Source organism: Lissotriton helveticus, chromosome 1_1 (assembly GCF_964261635.1).
Source record: "Lissotriton helveticus chromosome 1_1, aLisHel1.1, whole genome shotgun sequence".
Taxonomy (NCBI): domain Eukaryota; kingdom Metazoa; phylum Chordata; class Amphibia; order Caudata; family Salamandridae; genus Lissotriton; species Lissotriton helveticus.
In genome coordinates, this window is record NC_136057.1 from 1,930,186,684 (window position 1) to 1,930,208,291 (window position 21,608).

The 21,608-nt window shown below is 47.8% G+C and overlaps 1 protein-coding gene across 1 annotated transcript in view; it reads right to left on the reverse strand.

The window, feature by feature from the left end:
- Positions 1–21,608, reverse strand: part of CACNA1E (calcium voltage-gated channel subunit alpha1 E) — a 1,292,345-nt gene that overhangs the window by 387,053 nt on the left and 883,684 nt on the right. The window contains exon 23 of the mRNA XM_078643465.1: positions 21,444–21,550. Within this exon, the coding sequence (XP_078499591.1) occupies positions 21,444–21,550 (107 nt within the window). The remainder of the gene's footprint in view (positions 1–21,443; positions 21,551–21,608) is intronic.

The window sequence follows — 21,608 nt, forward strand, 5'->3', positions numbered from 1 at the left end:
GAGAATAGACGAAGGGCGCTTCTGACCGCTTGTCTTTTGGTCTGTTTCTATGGTCCTTTGAGCAACCAATCGTCGAGGTACGGGAAGGCCTGTATCCCCTGGGACCTCAACGCTGCAGAAACTGGGGCCAGGCATTTTGTAAATATTCTTGGTGCCGACTTTAGCCCGAATGGAAGCACCTTGAACTGGAAGTGGACGCCAGCCACTGTGAATCGAAGGCATTTGCGATGTTTGGGGTGTATAGGGATATGGAAGTAAGCGTCTTCCAAGTCCAGAGAAGCCATAAAATCGCCTTTGTTGAGACAATTGAGCACATCTGCCAATGTCACCATGCAAAAACTCTGTTTCTTCAAGAATGTGTTGAGTCTGCGCAGATCCAGAATCGGGCGACACTCTCCCGATTTTTTCTTTATTAGGAAGAAGCGAGAGTAGAAACCTCTTCCTTTCTGCGAGATTGGAACCTTCTCTATCGCATTCTTGCGAAACATGTTTAAGGCCTCTTTGAACAGTAAGTGAAGACGAGGGAGAGGGGGACCCTTGGGCGGAGTCGTAGGTGGTTTCTTTAGGAATTCCAGAGTGTATCCTTTATCCACTAAATCGAGGACCCACCGGTCCGATGTGATGTTCTGCAATTGATGGTAAAATGCAGAGATCTTCGCCCCCACTGAGAGGAAGGGGTGTTGGACTGGCGTCCGGCAAGACTCATTGACGCCTGTTTGAATCTCGTCCTTGATTGCTTGCTCTTCGTCTCCCTCCCTGACGAGAGAAATTACTGGAGGTAGACTGACGATATGATGACTAGTAATACGGTTGCTTGTACTGCGATTGGTATTGCCTGTTCTGTTGGTTATGGTAATGCCCTCATGAAGAAAAACCACAACCTCTTGCTCCTCTAAAAGAACCTCTCTTGTACTGTAGGGTACCAAGCGATTTTGCGTTATCAGTATCAGTTTTGATAGTAAGCAAGGCGTCATCTATGTGCTTACCGAAGAGCGAGTCCCCGTCGTAAGCCATATCAAGGATTTTAGTTTGAACCTCAGGTCTGAAGGAGGTTGCTCTGAGCCAGCCTTGGCGTCTGAGCACCGCAGCACCCGCTAACTGACGGAAATTAGTATTTGCAATGTCCAGGGCGCAATCTATTATTTCTGACGCCGCCCTTTCTCCTTCAAGCAGTATCTTACGTGCCTCCTGTTGACAATCCTCCGGTATCAACTCAAGAAATTCAGACAGCTCCGACCACATCTGTCGGTCGTAGTGGGCAAGAATCCGAAGAGAATTTGCTGCCTTGATAGAGGATGCAGCATTAATGGAAAACTTCTTGCCTATTAGGTCCAACTTTCTGCCTTCTTTGTCCGGCGGTGCCGAGATTGGAGTGGACGGATTCTTGGACCTCTGTTGAGCGGCTTGAGATATCACAGAGTCCGGACGTGGGTGACCCACCAAACAGGATGGAGTTTCTGGCGGTGCTCTGTACTTTTTCTCTATACGAGGAAGGACCGCAGGGATAGAAGCGGGTGTCTTCAAAATCTTTAAACCTTCCTGCCAAATTACGTCTATAATGGGTATAGCTCTGGTGATCCTCCTATACCCCTCTTTAAAATCATGTAAAAAGCAGTCAGACTGCTCAATGGTAACCGGCAGTTCAAACCTTGTAGCAGCCCTTTGCATGATATTATGAAAGCCTCCAATGTCCTCCGGCGGTGAATCAGAGGGCTGTGGCAGAGGAGGTGAAGGCATGGGTATTACATAGTCATCTCACGGATCCATAGGCGTGTTGTCTTGAGGCAGCTCACCTTCCTCTCTCCCATCTTCATCTGAAGAGGAAGTATACCGATCATCTTGTGGCACGGGTTCTGCAGTGTGTCTTGGTGACACTGGAGGCTGCGGTGGAGGAGGTGCAGGTACGTCCGCTGGTACCGGAGGCACACTTTCCGTGGATGGAGTCGGTGGGAACCTCTAGCGATAGTCTGCCAACATGGCTTGCAAATCCTGTATCTAAGAAGGAGGGAGATGACTTGTTTCCTCCGAATGTGTAGGTCTGTATGATTGTCTATAGCAAGGTGTAGACAAATCTTCTTGATAGTAATGCTGTTGCATATCTTTGTCATCGTCTTCCTGACATTTGATTCTCAAATCTGAAGGATGACGTGCCACTCCAAAGGGGCCTTCCTCATCTTCATCCTCATCCGATTCGTCCTCTACATATGACTTCAAAATGTGTGATGGCAGAAGCGGGGAAATATTCGAATAGTCCTGCCTCTGATATGTCTTCATTTGAAAATGAGTATACTGCGCTCTTGTAGGTGGCGTCTTGGTAAGCAGATGCGCTGGAAGCGGCTGGCTCATTGAAGAAATGACGGCAGACGAGCTCGTCGCCGACGGGCTCGTCGTCGACGGTGACGTCGTCGACGGTTTCACAGTCGACGGGACTGTCGTCGACGGTGACGTCGTCAACGCGGCTGACGTCGATGGAATCTTCGTCGACGAGACCTCCGTCGACGGGGCTGTCGTCGATGGGATCAACGTCGACGGGGCTGACGTCGACGGGACTGTCGACGGGGCTGACGTCGACGGGACTGTCGACGGGGCTGACGTCGACGAGCTCTTCGTCGTCGACGGGCTCTTCGTCGTCGACGGGCTCTTAGTCGTTGACGGGCTCTTCGTCGTCGACGCCTTCGACGTCCACGGGCTCTTCGTCGTCGATGCCTTCGTCAATGGGCTTTCGGCGACGACGACTTCGTCGACGATGACATTGTCGTCGCCGTAGGTACGGACGTCGACGATGTCTTTGAGGAAGTATCCTTAGCCCCAGAAGATTTTTTAGAAAAAACCTTCGCTGACACCATAGGAGAGGTGATAGCAGAAGTAGACACCGTAACAGAAGAACTTGAGGTGGTAGCAGTCACAGATACAGTGTGAGAAGACACCAGAGCAACAGCTTTAGCCTGGGCTTTACTCACAATTTTAGATGGAGATCCTGAAGTTGCAGTCGGTCCAAGGGGAGGAGAGGATCGCGTCTCTGAGGGTTCTGTTGCTCTATGAGAGGATTTATGATGTTTCTTTCTCTCAGGAGAAGAGCTAACTTTGGATCTGGCTCTTTTGCTTGAAGAAGAGGCCCTGTCCTCATCATCTGTAGAAGATGATCTTAGCCATAAAAGAACCCTTGCCTCCCTGTCCCTGATAGTTTTGGCAGGTAAGGTGTGGCAAATCCTGCAATCCTTCACAATATGTGAGGGATGCAGACAGTAGATGCAGTCAGAGTGCTGGTCATCCACATGGACCCTCTTTTTATTACAGGTCCTACAGGCCTTGAAGAGGGCTTTCCTTTCAGACATCCTGAAGAAAAAGAAGAAGAAAACTGAGTAGGCACTCAGGCAGACTCCCTTCCACACGACGTGCGGTGAAAATCTGAGGAGAACTGCCTCAGCTGGGAAGGTTCTAGAGGGTGCTTACAGCTGATTGGTTGGAACTCCTGTTTCAGGCTGCTAAGTTTTGGGCCTAGTTGGGCCTATAGTCTTTTCAGCATACTACGAATAATTTTCTAAGGCACTGCTATTGTATATATTATTACCGTGGGACTCCCGCCACGGCGACGGGGAATGATTCAGGCATGTGAATCTATGAAAGATACCCCAATACTGGATAAAAAAGCCTTCCACCCAAACACATTTCACAGAGGCCCTTGGCCCCTTTGGTCTCTAGGTATTAATGACTTGTAGTAGTATGAACTTATCATGAGGAAGATCTCTGTGGAACTCTGATGTGGGAATGTTTCTGAGCAGAGCCACAGCCTATTGCAGTTCATTCCAAGGGAGGATGCTGTTATCACGCTATGGATTGTATAGGTGTGGCTATCTTGAGGTGGATGGGCCACTAATTAACAAACGGTTGATTGGAATACATCATCTCTTTTGTCTTGTCTATGTAAGGTGTGAAGGGTCCTTTGCACTAGAGAGTAAAAATAAATGAACATTTTGTGTTGGGATATAGTTTGATAAAGATGAAGGTTTGAGATAACTTTACAAAAAATGTATTCTTGATTCTTAAACCCACCGCCTTTACAGAAACCAGTGTACAGTTTGTTAAAATGAAAGACTTGGCTGTATTAGCCATAATGTGCAAATGTGTTGGGTACTGGAAAAGCTGTCTAGAGGTATAGATGGCAAAGAATGGTGCTAGGCATAGATGGTTGTTTATCTAGTTAAATTAAAACCCTAAGCTAGTCAAATGTGAAAGCAACAATACTGTCTCTAGAGCAACACTACTTCTTCCTGACACATCGTAGTGTAGTGAGTTTCCTAGTTTTTCAGGCACACATGTTTGTTAGGTTCACATGTCCTTAGTGCAGGAGTTCAAGAGGTAGGCCCTTAAGGTTAATGAACATAAATTCTGGCTTGTGTTCCGGACAGCACAGTACATGATACTCAGTCAGCTGGGTGGTTGTTGTGATAATACAACAGATCTGTCAACCACCTATCTGCGGAGAGGACACTCAGGATGATCCCTGTCCTTTCTTGCTTCAGCTTTAAGAGAAATTTTGTAATATGTGAAAAATAGCTTCAACCACAGGATGAAAGCAGCCTTCAACTGGGAGCCCCCTCTAGCTAATGGTTCTTTAATTTATGGTATGCTGCATTTCTGCTGTTTCAACCTATCTATTTGAGGTTCTCACAAGGGTTACACAATGGATTCTAGGGTGCAACTGCAGATAACCCACTTGGTACTGTGTGATATGTTTATGTGCTTTACATCTTCTTGTTCGTTGCTTTTGGCAGATGTACCCCTTGTTGGTAATTATCCAGTGCCCTCTGACTTGAACTTCCTTGGGGAGGGTCATCAACTACCATGCTACACCATGCTTGTTCAGGTAGTACATCATGGCTGTTTAGTCTGTCTGTATCAATACCAAGTTGCTCTCTAAAGCTGGGTTAAAGAAAGGTAGGGTGAGATGTACTGCCTTCAGATGCAGAATGTCAATGTGTTACTAAGAGCGTTTATGAGATCATTTGCCTTGGATCTGAAGTTCTGTCAAGTGAGTTTCCTGCTCTACTAGGTCATTATCTGTCACTATAGTCTCAGCTCAACATGGTCGCTTGAACATCACTCTTTTAACAGGTACTTTCTTCCTCCACCCAAGAAAGGGTTTGAAGCTGCTTCTGAAAGAATGTATCATCCAATCGACTGCGATCATTCATACACTCCTGTAGAGGTCTCATTTGTGATCTTATGTTGTAAATTATGATTATAATTGACACAATCGATCATGAGAGAGACACACAATCTTTAGAGCTCTTGAATAAGGATGTTTCTGTATTAGAAGCTGACACTTTTGGACATGGATAAGTGTCTCTCCTCTGAGGGACACATAACTGGCTGCTCCTTGTTCAACGCTGTTCAAAAACAGTGGCTTTGTTGCACTAGACAACTTTTTGATTTTCCGTGACTAATACATATACCCAATGTCTGCATGGTGACCACTACTGTATGGAAATCCTAACTTATTTTTTTACTTTTAGCTAGTCATCAGCTGCAAGTTGCCCTGATCTGGATATTTATTTTTTCTTTCTGATTTAAGCCAACAACACTGCGGTGCATTTGAAAAGGGGACTGTGCAGATGTAAGGCCAAATAGTAGGACCTTCAACAGAAAACTTTCCTTGTTGATTAAGAATGTCAGAAAACGTCGTGTTTGGACAACTGGGATGTAGGAAAAAAACATTTTCGAGCTTTATCAAGTATAGTCAGTCTCCTCAATGTAACCATGGTAAGACCTGCTGCCCTGCCAACAAGGTGATGATTTATTTCTTCATTAATTTGCTTCCAATTCATCAATTAAAAATGGAACTGAACTCTTTCTTTTTTTTCTGTACTGGCAAGTATCAGGAGTGAATCTCTTTGTTTTTGTGAGAAATCCTCCGGAGCTGTTCTATCACTTGTTTCTTTTTGCGTTTTGCAGACTTTTGTAACAAATGGAGAAGGTATGGCGTGGAACTTTTGGGTGGTATGTTTGGATCCTAACCTTTTATCCAGTTTTCACAATAGAAAGGACGAATTTCTCTTTCTCTATCGTTTGTTGCTCTTCTAGATAAATGGAATTGTTATGACCTACTAAGTGGATGCCAGTGACATCAGAATTGAGCAGTCTTTCTCTGGAACTTTTCTCAAGCTTCTCAGTTGATGCTTACAGCAGGTGGTTTCCCCACCTTCTTGATGCCCTCCTTTGGTGAAATTGGTGATTTCTGTATTGTTGGTAGTAGGATGGTTGTTACCAGTGGAGCAGATGAACTCACTTGTTGTGGTCTCAGATATTATGAAGTGATACCTGTAGTGTATTATTTTCCTTGCCAGCTCCACTATCTTCAAGATATGCCACGTTGTGGTCATTTAGTGCATTTCTTCATCATTATGTTACAGACTCGCTGCTTCCGAGCATCACTTCACGATCTTTGAATACTCTCATGCAGTTGCTTCGGGGAGACAGGACACCCTTGGTTGGTATCCTGAAAGTCGATGCAGGATATATCAAGGTCTTTTTCTTATTTCCTCAATAAAAGTGTCGAACAAAATAGAAAGGCATGAGAGCAGTCGGAGTTAACACAGACTCAAGAAGTTGTCTTCTCTGTAGAAGCACTGAGAGAAAGTTTATACTGAATAATGTTGAATTACAACTCATGCCTCATTGAAAATCCAGTCAAAGTAACCAGACAACGTAGAGTTCAGTGTTCAATGATCCTCGCTGCACAAAGCAGAATAATGACCTCCACTCAACCGTCTGAACACATACAGCCTGATTCATCAAGCTAAATTGCACTTGCAAAGGGCAAGATTCTCAGAATCTTGCCTTTTGCGAGTGCAATTTTTGCATTTGGGATTGTTCATCCCAAATGCAAAATTCGCTATTAAAGAATTCGCACATTTGCGAAGAATTGCATTTAAGGAATCTCTATTTGAGATTCCTTAAATGCAATTCATGAATCATTTTAAAATTGCGAAATTGCAATTTTGGCCCGCTATTTACCGAGAGGTCAGACCTCGTGGTAAATAGCAAAAACTTAGAAAAATGCATTTAAATGCATTTTTCTAAGTTGCATGTTACACACACACATGTCCTTTGGACATGTGTGTGCGCAACACCAATGTAGATTACATTTCAGGGGTGCTACAGGGTGTCCTTTGGACACCCCTGCACCCTTGAAATCGCATCCTTATTTGCGATTAGCTAATTGCTAATCGCAAAGAACAAGTTACTTACCTTCGGTAACGATATATCTGTAAGAAACAGTAGTTAGTATTAGATTCCTTACCTTAGAATATCCCCAGGCGTCATTCTGGATCCGGAAACTTTTGCGTAGCAGTACCGCTGCGCGTCGGTAGGCGTCGTCTGCAGGCGTCCCCTGCGGCTCCGCGTCGTCGGCGTCGTGCGCCGTGATGACGTCGCTGGAGTATATAGACGCCGCCTCCGCGCGCTGACGTCAGTTCTTTGCACACAGCTTTTCCGCGCCAGAACACGCAGAGCCATGTGAGAACTAACACTGGTGCCATTTGAAACTAGGGCCCTGAAAGGGATGTCCTTAACCCTAGGTATCAGTTCGCAGAACGGGGAGGAAGGGTGGGGCGGTAAGGAATCTAATACTAACTACTGTTTCTTACAGATATATCGTTACCGAAGGTAAGTAACTTGTTCATCTGAAAGAAACAGGTTAGTATTAGATTCCTTACCTTAGAATAGATACCCCAGCAATACCAACCCCGGTGGTGGGTCTGCGAACCAATACAACCTACACCAGAAAGTCCTGGAGGACCGAACGGCCAAAGAAGCCATCCCTCCGGACTTGACTGTCCAGGCAGTAGTGCCTCGCAAAGGTGTGCAGCGAGGCCCACGTAGCCGCCTGGCAAATGTCCTGCAAAGGGACTCCCCGGCCCAGGGCAGTAGTAGCCGCCGTAGCCCGAGTGGAATGGGCCCTCAGCCCAACAGGAGGCTCCTTCCGAGCCAAAGAGTAGCATGCTTTGATGCACAGGACGACCCACCGAGAGATGGTTCGTTTCTGTACCGCCCTTCCCTTCTTCTCACCCACGTAGCCAACAAACAGTTGGTCATCCACCCGGAACTGGCGTGTGCGATCCATGTAAAATGAAAGCGCACGTTTTGGGTCCAGACGATGGAGCCGCTCTTCATCCTTTGAAGGATGCGGAGGCGGGAAGAAGGAGGGCAAGGTGATGGACTGCCCAATGTGAAAAGCAGAGACTACCTTGGGCAGGAAAGAAGGTCTAGTCCTAAGAACCACCTTGTCAGGATGAACAGACAAGAAAGGAGGTTTAACAGAAAGGGCCTGGAGCTCACTCACTCTCCTGGCAGAGGTGATGGCAACCAGGAAGGCCGTCTTTAAAGTGAGAAGACGGAGAGGACAGGAATGAAGAGGCTCAAAGGGAGCACACATCAGGAAAGTCAGAACCAGGTTCAAGTCCCACTGAGGCATCACGAACGGAGCAGGTGGATACATGTGCGTGATGCCTTTTAAGAATCATAATACAATAGGGGACTTGAATAAAGATGGCTGATCAGGTAGCCGTAAGAAAGCGGAAAGGGCAGAAAGATAGCCCTTGATAGTGCCCAGAGCAGAGCCCTGCTGGGCAAGGGAAAGAAGGAAGAGGAGAACCTCAGACAGAGGGGCAGAAAGGGGGTCCACAGCCTTTGCTGTGCACCATGCCACAAATCTGTTCCACCGGCAGGCGTATACCGACTTTGTGGAGGGACGCCTGGCTGCCAGAATAACATCACAGACTTCAGGAGGCAAGTCAAATGGCCTCAACTGTCGCCGCTCAATCTCCAAGCATGGAGGTGGAGACTGGACAGGTTCGGGTGGAGGACCGTCCCCTGCTGCTGCGACAGAAGGTCCTCCTGAAGGGGCAGGCGGATCGAGGGACCGACTGTCATGCTGAGTAGCTCGGGATACCAGTACCTTCGAGCCCAGTCCGGAGCCACAAGGATAACTTGGGCCCGGTCGCGCCTGATCTTCTTCAGCACTCTGGGCAGAAGTGGTATAGGCGGAAAGGCGTACAACAGACCGCAACTCCACTCGCGCCGAAAGGCGTCGCCGAGCGAGTGCCGTCTTGGAAACTCCAACGCGCAGAACTGATGACATTGCGCGTTCTCTTCTGTGGCGAATAGATCTAACCAAGGCTCTCCCCATTGCTGAAAGAGGCCTCTCGCCATGTCCGAGTTCAGACGCCATTCGTGATCCACCGAGCACCGACGGCTGAGTTCGTCCGCCCTGGCGTTCAGAGAACCTGCCAGGTGTTGAACCGTCAGAGTCACGCCCTGACGTTCCAGCCGTTGCCAGAGACGCAGAGCCTCCTGGCAAAGGGTCCACGACCCCACACCGCCCTGTTTGTTGCAGTACCACATGGCGGTGGTGTTGTCCGTGAACACCTGCACTACACTCCCATTGACAAAGGGGAGGAATGCCTTCAGTGCTAGGCGAATCGCCCGTAGCTCCAACATGTTGATATGGAGCCGGGACTCCGCCGGAGACCAGATGCCTCTGATCTCCGCCTCTCCCAAGTGGCCACCCCAGCCCTGGAGGGACGCGTCCGTCACAACCACGTGCTCCGGTTGGGGAAGGGAGAGGGATCTGCCTCCGACCCAATCGCGGTCCGTAAGCCACCACTGCAACTGTCTCGCAGTGCCCTCCGAGATCAGGACATGGTCGGATAGGTTGCCCTGATGCTGGGCCCACTGAAACTTCAGGTCCCACTGCAGAGCCCGCATCCGCCACCTGGCGTGATGCACCAGTAGGATGCAGGAGGCCATCAGCCCCAGAAGCCGCAGCGTCAACCTGACCGAAACCCGGGATAACGGCTGAAAGATGGGAATCAGAGCCTGAATATCCCGGACCCGCCGTTCCGGGGGATAAACCCGAAACTGCGCCGAGTCGAGAACCGCTCCGATGAAAAGGAGCTTTTGAGAGGGACACAGGTGTGATTTCGGCACATTGATGGAAAACCCCAGCTCGTGCAGGAGGTCTGCCGTCGTCTGAAGGTGGTGGACGACTGTCTGGGGCGAGCCCGCCTTCAACAACCAGTCGTCGAGGTAGGGGAAGACTGAAACCCCTAACCGGCGCAGATGAGCTGCGACCACCGCCATCACTTTCGTGAACACCCGTGGGGCGCTGGTAAGGCCGAATGGGAGCACGATAAACTGAAAGTGCTCGTGGCCGACCGTGAACCGCAGGTAACGCCGGTGGGCCGGCAGGACGGGGATGTGAAAATACGCATCCTGCAAGTCCAACGCTACCATCCAGTCTTGTGGGTCTAGAGCAGCCAAGACCTGAGCCAAAGTCAACATCTTGAACTTCTCCTTCCGGAGGAAGCCGTTGACGTTCCGCAGGTCCAAGATAGGACGCAGGCTTCCCTTGTCCTTCTTGGGTACCAGAAAGTAGTGGGAGTAGCAACCACACCCTACTTCTGGCCCAGGAACGCGCTCGATGGCCCCCTTGGCCAAGAGGGCCGTAACTTCCTCCTGCAGAAGTGTCAAGTGGTCCCCCGACACACGGTGGTTCTGCGGTGGCATGGCTGGAGGAGTGGACTCGAAGGGGAAGGCATAGCCCCTTCGAACGAGCTGCAGCACCCACCTGTCCGATGTTATCGCGCGCCAGCGGGAGTGGTGATGGCGAACCCTGCCACCCACTGGCGTCACGTGAGCCCGAAAGCTCGGACTAGGAAGGCTTGGATGCAGCAGCGGAGGGAGGCGTGGACTGACCCCGCCGCTGGCCTCTACCGCCACCACGGCGGAAACCACGGCCGCCACCGCGCTGGGGAGCGTTCTGCGGCGCGTGGCTGGCAGCACGTGTGGGACCGCCCCTTCCTTGGCCACGAAAGGGGCGAAACGAACCCGTCTGCTGGCGCTGGGTCGAAAGACCCAAGGACTTGGCCGTGACCCTGGAGTCCTTGAAGCGCTCCAGCGCGTGGTCCGCCTTGTCACCAAACAGGCGACTGCCATCAAATGGCATGTCCATGAGTGTATTTTGGACGTCTGGCGAAAAGTTGGCAGATCTCAGCCAAGCATGGCGACGAATCGCCACCGTCGTGGACATGGCCCGTCCCAGGGAGTCGGTTGTGTCCAGACCACAACGGATCGAGTACCGCGCCGCATCCCGGCCTTCAACCAAGGCCCGGGTGAGCTTGTCCCGCACTTCCTGGGGGCATTGCGGCAAACACTCTTCGACCGTATCCCACAGGGAGTGGGTGTAGCGGCCCAAGAGGCACGCGGTATTACAAGACCGCAGTCCAGCGCTCAAAGAGGAAAAGACCTTTTTACCAAACTGGTCATACCGCTTTGATTCCCGATCGGGCGGAGCCGACGGAAATGCGGACTGCGAAGTGGAGGCCTGGATCACCAGACTCTCCGGGGAGGGATGGGTGGATAAAAAGGCAGGGTCGTCCGAGCATGGACGGTGACGCCTTGCCACATTCCGGTCAACCGGTGCACCGGAAGCGGGCCTGGACCAGGTGCCCAAAAGGACATCCGTCAGGGCCTCATTAAACGGCAGCAGAGGCTCCTGGGGGCATGACTGCGGTTTAAACACTTCGGTCAGAATGTTCGGTTTGACCTTCGCGACGGGGAGCTCAAGGTGTAAGGCCTTGGCAGGCCTCATCAGGACCACTGAATAGGCAGCACCTGCCTCAGACGCCACAGGGGACGGGGAGACAAACCCAGGGTTGGGCGACTCGTCCAGGCCACTGGCATCACCCAGATCACCTACCCAGTCCACATCATACTGGCAGGCACGGGATAAAGGGTCCTCAGACCCCTCCCAACCCTCTCCATACTCATCCTCATCATACCCATATTCTGGGTCGACGATATAGACATCGGGGTCAACGGGCACCATCGGCGTCGGATCCGGCGTCGGCCGACGCCGGTCCGACTCCGTGTCCGGAGTCGGGGAGGGAATGGGGGTGGCGCCGCGCGGCGTCGGTGCCGGGGACCCGACGCCGGCCGGAGCCGACGGCGGAGTCGCTGCACCACGCGGAGGCGGTACCACGGGTTGGCCAAAGGAACCGACGCCGGAGAGGCCGGGAGACCAGCCGGCGACGAACCTGAGGGACCCAGCGGCGCCGGGACCGGAGCCACCGGCGTCGTCGGGGCAGAAGCACCCGAACCGCTCGGGCCCCCAGACGGGACCGACGGCCCCGCAGGCGCCGTAGGCCCCGCCGGAGGAGACCTCGCCCTCATAGCAATGAGGAAGGCCTCGATCTCCTCACGCGACGCACCTTCCCCAGGGACCGACGGGTATGGGGTAGACGGCGTCGGTGACCCACGCGGGCCCGCGGGGGTGGGGCCACCCGAGCCCCCGGCCGCATCACGCGGGCGTCGGGGGGAGTCGGGGGTGCGATGGCGACGCCCCGACTTCTTGTGCTTACCTGACGAACCGGAGGAATGGTGGCGACTCCCGGAGCGCCCATGGCGGCTCCGCGATCGTTCCCTCGACCGCTCCCTCGACCTCCGACCGGACCGGGACCGCTCTCGACGCGGGGCCGACACTCGGAGCTCGAGAAGCTTGCGGGACCGCTCCCGCCTAGCTTTTCCAGTCAAGGCCCGACAGTCGACGCAGGACTCCACGTCGTGGTCCGCGCCCAGACACCGGAGGCAGAGTCGATGGTGGTCGGTGACCGACATCATGCGGTCGCACTCGTCGCAGCTCTTAAACCCAGGCATCCTACCGGCACCGTAGAAAGATTAAGTTTTACAAACACTTGGTCAAAAGACCGGAGTACTGCTCTTCGGATCTGCGCTAACTGGCGCGGAAAAAAGAAGAACTGACGTCAGCGCGCGGAGGCGGCGTCTATATACTCCAGCGACGTCATCACGGCGCACGACGCCGACGACGCGGAGCCGCAGGGGACGCCTGCAGACGACGCCTACCGACGCGCAGGGGTACTGCTACGCAAAAGTTTCCGGATCCAGACTGACGCCTGGGGATATTCTAAGGTAAGGAATCTAATACTAACCTGTTTCTTTCAGATTAAGGAATAACTCCCCATTCATTCCTATCAGCCTGTAGGCCCATAGGAATGAATGGGGAGTTATTCCTTATTTGCGATTAGCAATTAGCTAATCGCAAATAAGGAACATGTAGGAATCGCAATATTTTTTGCAATTCCTACATGAATCCCGTTTTGCAAGTCCTTAATAGCGATTCCTTATGAATCGCTCTTAGGGGCTCGCAAAACGGGAGATTGATGAATCAGGCTGTATGCCCTCTGTGATAATAGGATGAGGGTGGGAGCCTAAAGGTACAGTACACTTTCTCTTGTTAAGGTTGTCCCTATCTTCCCATTTCCTTTCTGACTTCTTTTCATTTGTATTCTTTGTAAAGTGTAATACCAGCTCATTATGCACAGCCAATCTGAAGGTTTGATGGGCACTTTTTTCTTTTTAAAAATGTGATAGTAAATAAACATACAGACAAAATATGTTTCTATTTCAAAGATTCCTGTAATCATGGACATTCAATGTTAATGACTATTAGTAAAATATGATAAAGAATCGTGTATTCTGCCAGAACTTGACAGTGCTGGATTAGAATTTGTAGCATCTGGCTCATTAAAGTTAACAATTAGTCAAATTCTATCAATTCTATCAATATAACTCCTAGCATGTCATGTTCACGAGCTCATTAAAACTCACTGAAAGACTCACAGACTTAATTTCATGCAGTCCCATATGTGTTAATGTAATGGTGAAAGGATTTTTAATACAGTTAAACAACACTAAATGTTATTTTCAAGTAAAACAAATAATAAAAATTTAATCTATTTACCCTAGAACATTCCTGTTGGCAGTCCAGCGATTGCAGCAAATAAACAAGCACAGAGGAAGGAAATACAAGATAATACATAAGGAAAGAGCAAGTTCTGAAAAAGAAAAAAAGATGAGGCGTGAATGAGTGGAAGGGAGAGAGGTGAGAGATGGGCGAAGGCAGGAGAGCTGATATAAAATACAGAGGTGTTTACGAAGAAACAGATACAAGTGTGTGGTTTAATAGGGACTACATAGGAATTAATGATATACAGGATGGAAAAAGGTGTATGTGAGACAATGATATGGCAGTAGAGACATATTTGAGAGAGAGAAGGAAATATGGCAGAAAGAGATGCAGGAGAGAAACAAGAACTTTGAAAATAAACAATATATACAAAAAAGGATAACCGGGATTGCCCCAGCCCTGGCTTTGATGATATCGATTAACTATTCTGATTACTAGGAAGAGCTTAACAGCAATGCAACCCTTTCCTACTGTGCATTAGCAATCGATGGCTCTGAAGAATACTGCTGGTGATGGAGAGTTGGTTGCCAACCCTTTATTCTCTTGGTGGAGTGCGGAACAACAAGTGGACCTGTGGCATACTGAAAGTCCTAAAACGGGTACATCACCAATCTTTTAACTTGGGTTATTGGTCATTATGTTGGAGGCCTACCACCCTGGGCAGGCGTGTGTTTGACCTGCTCTGTGGGGCCACAATTATCAGAAATTCCTTCCTTCTCCAACCAACATCCTCAGACTGAATTGACTGCAGGGATTAACCTTGGTCCAAGGATAGTCCCCTTTGCCAAGGCGGATAAGACTAAGCCGTACTTCCACTGATGTGCTGTACCCTAGTGCACTTTTAAAAGGAAAAACTGAAAAAATAATTGTCTGACCATCTGCAAGCAACATTAACTAAATTGGATTTGTTCATTTAAAACAATCCAATTAGAATTATAATATACACGAATTACTTAAAAACAGGCCCTTCCATTTCTTTTTCAACGACAAAAAGGAGAGGAAATGCAAGAAAATGTCACAGGCAGCCAGTAGGTGCAGGAAACGAAACTGAAAATGAGCACAGTACCATTAAAGTAGACAGGAACTCCACAGCTGAGTAGTGGCAGCTGAGACCTCGAGTCTTTCTTCTGGGTCTTTTAGAACAGGGCTGTGGCCTATCAAACCTTTCTTGACAAGACAATGTAGAGGTTTGGATCTTATTTACACATGACATCTCGGAGTGTCATCCTTTTTTCACTGCAGAGCTCTTCATGTGACTTTGTATTTCAATTTTTCTGTCTGGCTACAAACAGCATGCCTTCTCTTTTGTAAAGTATTTCTTTTGAGGGAGAGAGAAATATGAAAAGGAACCTGACAGTCTTTGGATAGTGTTTTTACTCGGTGGAAGAGTAATCCTGCAGTCACAGAATGTTCAGCAGGCAAGCTATATTAAGGAGTTTATGCGGCAAGACCAAGACCCGGGCAGTCAGATCTAAATACAGGAGACACTCCACAGACCCAAGAGCATGCAATCCTTCATCATACCAACATGAAACTAACCCAGAAAGCGAGAAGCAAGGACACGGTCATGGTCCTTCCCGTTAGGTGACATCATCAGAAACATTTTCAATTTCAACGACAAGGACCTATTTGACATTAAGTACCCTTTCAAGTTTGAAGCATTCTATGCTGTTGTCACTATCGAGGACACCTATAACGTCAACAGAACCTTCGAAGTTGACAGCAGCTTCAACACTGATGCATATGACTTTCAATCAAGGTAATCTGCGGATCTCATCGTCTGTCTTCTGATGATGATACCACAGTATTCTAGGCTTAAAGAAACTATGCCGCTAGATTCAGAACCTTGAATGCCTCGAAGGAATTCACACGTCTTAGAAAAGCTCCCTCCAATGAAGAGAATTCCTTCATTTTAAAAGCAGAGCCCAAGAAGCAAGTAAACTCAAAGTATCACTCAAAGAATCATTCTCCGCCAAGAAGATTTTCCACTCAATGATAATCTCACTTTGTGACGGTCTGAAACTTCAAGACATGCCCGCAATCATAGCCCCATCTCCACAGTCTCTTTGAGCTATATCATACATCAAAGCTGTGGCTGTGGGCCCAAACCAGCTACATAGCACTTGCAGGATCGAATGCTTCAAAGCATCCTAGATCCACCTGGAGCAACCAAGACATCCACGCGTTCTTCTAATGCAATTACCAAAGACGATATGGGACCTACTTTTCCCTTCACTACCTGCATCTACCTTCATGCTGCCAAACACTATAGCGTCTATAGGCGCATTGAGGACCTGGAGACTATAATAGACTTAAGGTCACCTGGCTTGTCCATAGCCCCCCTTTTTGTCCCACACGTCACTGATCCACAATGGGGTTTCTTTGAACCATTAACTATGTACTCAGCCTACAGATGAAGAGTGGGTCTCAAATCCCGAGCACTGAGGTAGAGTAAACAACACTTCTGAACCACTTTAAGATGACGCCCGCAGGATCTATATTTTCAGTTGCACTGAAGTCCCTTATCGCTTTCGACGATTCGCTTTACCTTGATAAATTATGGCGGTTTCATCCACAATGTGCACTTAATGCACATGTGAGCTGGAAGAGAGATATCACAAACCACAACCGTTCCGGTAAGGAGGGCGTTCTCTGGGGCATGACCGTCTATGAGGATAATCCTTTGGCCATACATGTTCATTAACTATGGGACCTAACAACTCCACCCATTTCACTCTAGGGACGGGGCACATCGCCAGCTCCAATATACTTGGGAGCATCAGGGGACTTCGATCCATATCCTTTTTAGATTAGGATATCTAGGGAAACACTGCATTCCTAACCTTCATTTCCAGTTTGGAATTATCACCGGGACCAAGGTATGTGCTTCTAATCTAGGTGATTACTGATACCACATATTGAGACTCACCGTTTCACATTATACTTACTCATTCCGCTATGGTTCTCTCTTGTGTTTATTGATGTTTGTAACCTTCTGCAACACGCACGCATGGGTTTCCACGGAACTCCATTTATCTTTCTTCCAAACAACTGTATTGACATATTTCCACTAGGGTGCACTTGTACATAATGCACAAAATGACACATACTACAACACCCTTATTTGCATATTCTCTTAGCCCTGAAGAAGTCAGGATTCATTCCTGTGAGAGGTGAAACAAGCATTGGCTAGGATTGAAAGACTGGGATGCTTAACTACACCATCCCAGAGAACTAAGAAAATAAAGTGATACCAAACACAGAAGAAGATGATCTGTTGTATTTTACACTGTATTTTTGTTTATGATTTTCAGCGGGTGCATTGGGTTTACAGGGGTAATCCTCTCGATTAAGTGACAAAGTATGTGGATTAGCAGAGACTTACAAGTAATCATACAGGAAAACGATGGTGCTGCAAAGTCTCATATTGAAGCCCAAGTGGACTGCTGGATCCAACTATTGCTGTCCCTGGCAAGTAGAGTGGGTCTGAACAAGATGATTGTCCTGTTGAAGCTGCTTTATTTATTCACCAACATCCCTATCCTATCAAGTAAAGCCGCCTTCCAGCGATTGAAGACAAACATGACTCGTCTGATATGGGTGGGTAAGCAGCCTAGGCTGAGATGAGAATTTTAACATTACAGTTCAAGGAAGGGGCTTTTCTGCCCCACCTTCTAAATATATTAACTGTGCGCAGAGGCACAATTTAGCCATTTTGGAACTTTCCCAGTACCTCACCAACCCCACGTGGCAAGTGAGATAGAATTATTATGCCCACTTCTCCTAGCTCCTGCCACCTGCTCATTTCCTGGCTTCCCCAACGGGGTTATTGACACAGTCTGCTGCTTGAGATGGCCATGGGAGGGCCTCGTTTGGAGGGCGGGGCTGGAGACTTTTTATGCTCCCAGCATGCCACTGGCATTCAACCCAACTATACCACCAACCTGTGACTCCAAAGCACGAAAATAATTAGTCCAACTACATCTCATTAAATCCACATTTGTAAAGCGCACAATCACCCGTAAGGGTCTCTAGGCGCTGGGGGCCGTCGGGAAGATTAAGCAAGCTATTGCCCAGAGTCACATGGTGCTGGGCTAATCTGCCGCCGGTGCCGGGGATCGAACCGTGATCCCCAGATTCCGGAGTCAGTCGCCCTGGCCGCGGCGCCACACCTCTTCCTACTAACAATTCTGGGGAACCTTTACCGAAACTACACGTTCATAACTCTAAAAATTAGTTAAGTCACAAAGCAACCACACTCCCCTAGATATCTTTCTGTATTTTATGTTACAAGCAATTTGTAAATATGCTCATGAGCAGCCCCAAGACCCTCCACAGACACTAGCTCCATTAGAAGAGCTATTGACTAAACCAACACAAAAACGATTGGTGTGCAGTCTCTACAGGGAGAAGCAAGATAGCAACCCGGGGCGGTAGGCCAATATTAGGCATAAATGGTCAGTGGACATTCCACTTCCCCTAACGGATGCGCAATGGAAATTTCGTCTCATACTCACTGGGGCGCTCTCACCAGGTACAAGCTATGCCTCATAAACTTCAAATTACTTGAAAAAATATAGTATACATCAGCTTCTTTACCTCACATGGGCTATTGGCCTGATTCGTGCTGCTCTAGATGCTGCATGGCCTCCATGTTATGTGGCACTGCCCTTCGATAAACGTCGGGACACAAGTGTTAAAAGTGCTGTCAGATATTGTAAACCAAACAATCCCACAGTGAATACACATCACATTGCTTAAATTAATAGTGCTATCTGTGCTACTGCAAAGTGTAGAGTAGCGATACACTGGGGCCGTGATCCACTCCACAGAGTCCCTTATACTCTGCAAGACATGTCCTACTACCAGGAGCAGCTAGAAGCACATTGAACCTTATGCCACCCAAGTCTAGGTCGAAAGATGTATTGGCCCACCGTAGGCTTTTTTGTTACAAGCAGGAACTAGGACTCTGGGAGAAGAGAGGGATGAGGATACAGTAACGTAATGCGACGAGTTCCCTTGGTCAGTACACTGTTCTCTAGGATTGGTGTGTCTGTGCCCCTAAACATATGTAAAGAATTATCTGGAGCCATGCTGTGTAGTTGGATATTTTACTGGGCCTGCGAGTCTTTATGAGTTATTGTCACTACATTATAGACCAATCATATAATACTATTAGTCTTCAACTATTTGGTCCTGCTATGCAGCATATCTTCATCCATAGGCCAAAGCAACAATGGGAAATTGCTAATTGCGTATTGCTTGTTCGGTGCAAAAGGTTAAAAATGAAAAATAGGGTTTTGAAGGACTCTAATGTGAAGGAAAAGGATAGAGGGAAGACAAAGAAAATAACAAATGAAAATCAAAAAGGATCCAATAAATAAAGGAAAATAACCATGAAAAAGAGGCACTGCTAGAGAGGCTGCAATGAAATCAGGAATCAATAAGGAAGAAGAGGTTTAGAAGAAAGTGAAGATGTGCAGGCAGGTAAAATATGGAAACTATGTGCAACAATATTATGACACACAACCGTTTGTGATTTCTTAGATGTTACTGAAAAAGTTCTCATGCTGTTTTCCAACTGTATAGTCCTGCAATCATTCTAAAACATCCACTTCATGGTAGACATGTTTCTATCACTATCAGTGTAGAAGGTCACCAGGGCCCCATTTCTTCCCTTGTTTTTTGGATTTTGACTTCAGAGATCTATGCAATTTCCATGTGGTAGGTCTAAAGTTCAGATAGCAGTAATATGAGCTAGCATACTTTTGGGTCCCCCAACATTCTAAAGATAGCAAAAAGCTCCACCTCTCCTGGTCTGGCTGAGTGGTTCTGTTTGTTCATGGGTATTGAGACACTCATGGGCATTGAAATGTTACACACAAATGAAGGATAGTTTCCTCTGAAAAATCATATGAGTTGAGAGAAACATCCAGAAGTAAACATAGAGAGTAATGGATGATGGAAGAATACATGAATGAGACAATGAATGATGGGAGAAGAGGTGAGCAGATGATTTCTGTTTATACCTATGTGGGACTTGATGATTAAAAAATAAATGAGCAGAAAACTAATGATGGGCGACCCGGTGAAGCCTAGATCTGTTCAAAGGTGAAGTGAAAATGAATAGCTGCATGAGTGTAAGTTGCTAGAATACATATGTGTGAAACTAGGTCTGAGAATATGTGATTGGATACACAGAAGAGGTGGCTGAGACTGGACAAGCACATTAATAGATGGTGATTAAATAAAAGAATGGAGAGCAGGCACAAGATTAGTGAAATGGCTTATGAAAGAAAATATATTCGCGATGAGGGTAGCTGCAGTGTCTTTGGATTCAAGGGCCGCTGTTTCTATTCCACTCTGGAAATACCATGTTGTGCTGAACCTTACCTGTACCTCATCCAATAACTATATCTAAGAGTTCAAATGAATCAGCACTATTTAATAAAATATGCAATGAACTTCATCTCAGAACTTGAGTTAAGTACTGGAAATACTTTTGGCAGTACCAAACATGGTAAGGTGACCAAAAAAAATCTGAATAGTAAAGTCTTGAAAGGTTGGTGGAGAAAAACATAAGGAGACAGACCTCAATATGACAGGTAAAAATAAACAGGAAAAGGGAGTCAGCTGCTGAACAAAGTCATGAATAAGAAAGAAGAAATAGGAAAGGAGCTAATTCCTATTTTGGGTAAACTCAGTGGCCTCAGCGGTATTGTGTGGAGAACCCATTATGATGCAGGAAGGTCCCACAGGGCAGGCTGATGTGATACTCTGGGGCAGCACAGAAAGCGCAGCACTTAGAAGGGAGGAGGCAAGGGGGTTGCGGAAACATCCCATTTCTATGGAGTGGGACATTATGATGGAAGATTTTAAACAGCTTTTATCCACACATAGTAATCCCTCTCAATAACACTTCCAAATAGCTTAAGACTATGCTTCAGGGATGTTTCTGTAGGCACCCGACACAATACAACTGCACACAGGCAGCGATGGACGGGGAACATCCATTTCGACGCGGGGTTTATACCGCACTACCATTGCAACGATGGTTTTACAACGAGGCGCTCTAGGCTAAGGAATAGTAGATTTACTATTCCAACACCTTCCCTACTGTACGTAGGCTGGTGTTGGAATAGTAAATCTTACTATTCCTAAGTCCAGCACCCTACAGCGCAAGTCGTGGTAAAGACTTGCGTTGTAAAACCATCGTTGTAATGGTAGTGCCGTGTAAACACCGCGTTGTATTGTCATACAACCGCTATGGACAGGTCACGATATGAGCAGCCGCGGCCCGTGGAGGGAGTTACGGTGGGGCAGGGCGGCGGGGAGGGATGGGGCAGGGTGGAGGGTGCTAAAAACCGGCATATGGATAATTACAGGTAAGTAAACAATTTAATTATTAAAACGAATTTCGTAGCGCGCCCTGCATCGCAAAATGTTGTACATGGAAGGGGAAGTAACAAAAAACAAAATGCCATATTTACTACCTATGCCATGTTGCAATTCCATTTTGCTAATCAATAAAGTATGTTTAAAAAAAAATGCAGGAAGGTCAGTTGTATGAATGGATGAGGTGAGGTGAATGAGACTGAAGACGAAGATTACTTACGCTAAAGCAAAGGCTATCAGAGCCCCAACAACCACTACGAAATCCAGTAGGTTCCAAAGGTCACGGAAATATGACCCATCATGCAGGACCAGACCTTGGTCAATCATCTGTTAGAGAGAGACAGAAAGGATTGATCTTGAAAAAAGGCACTTCTCCACAATATCT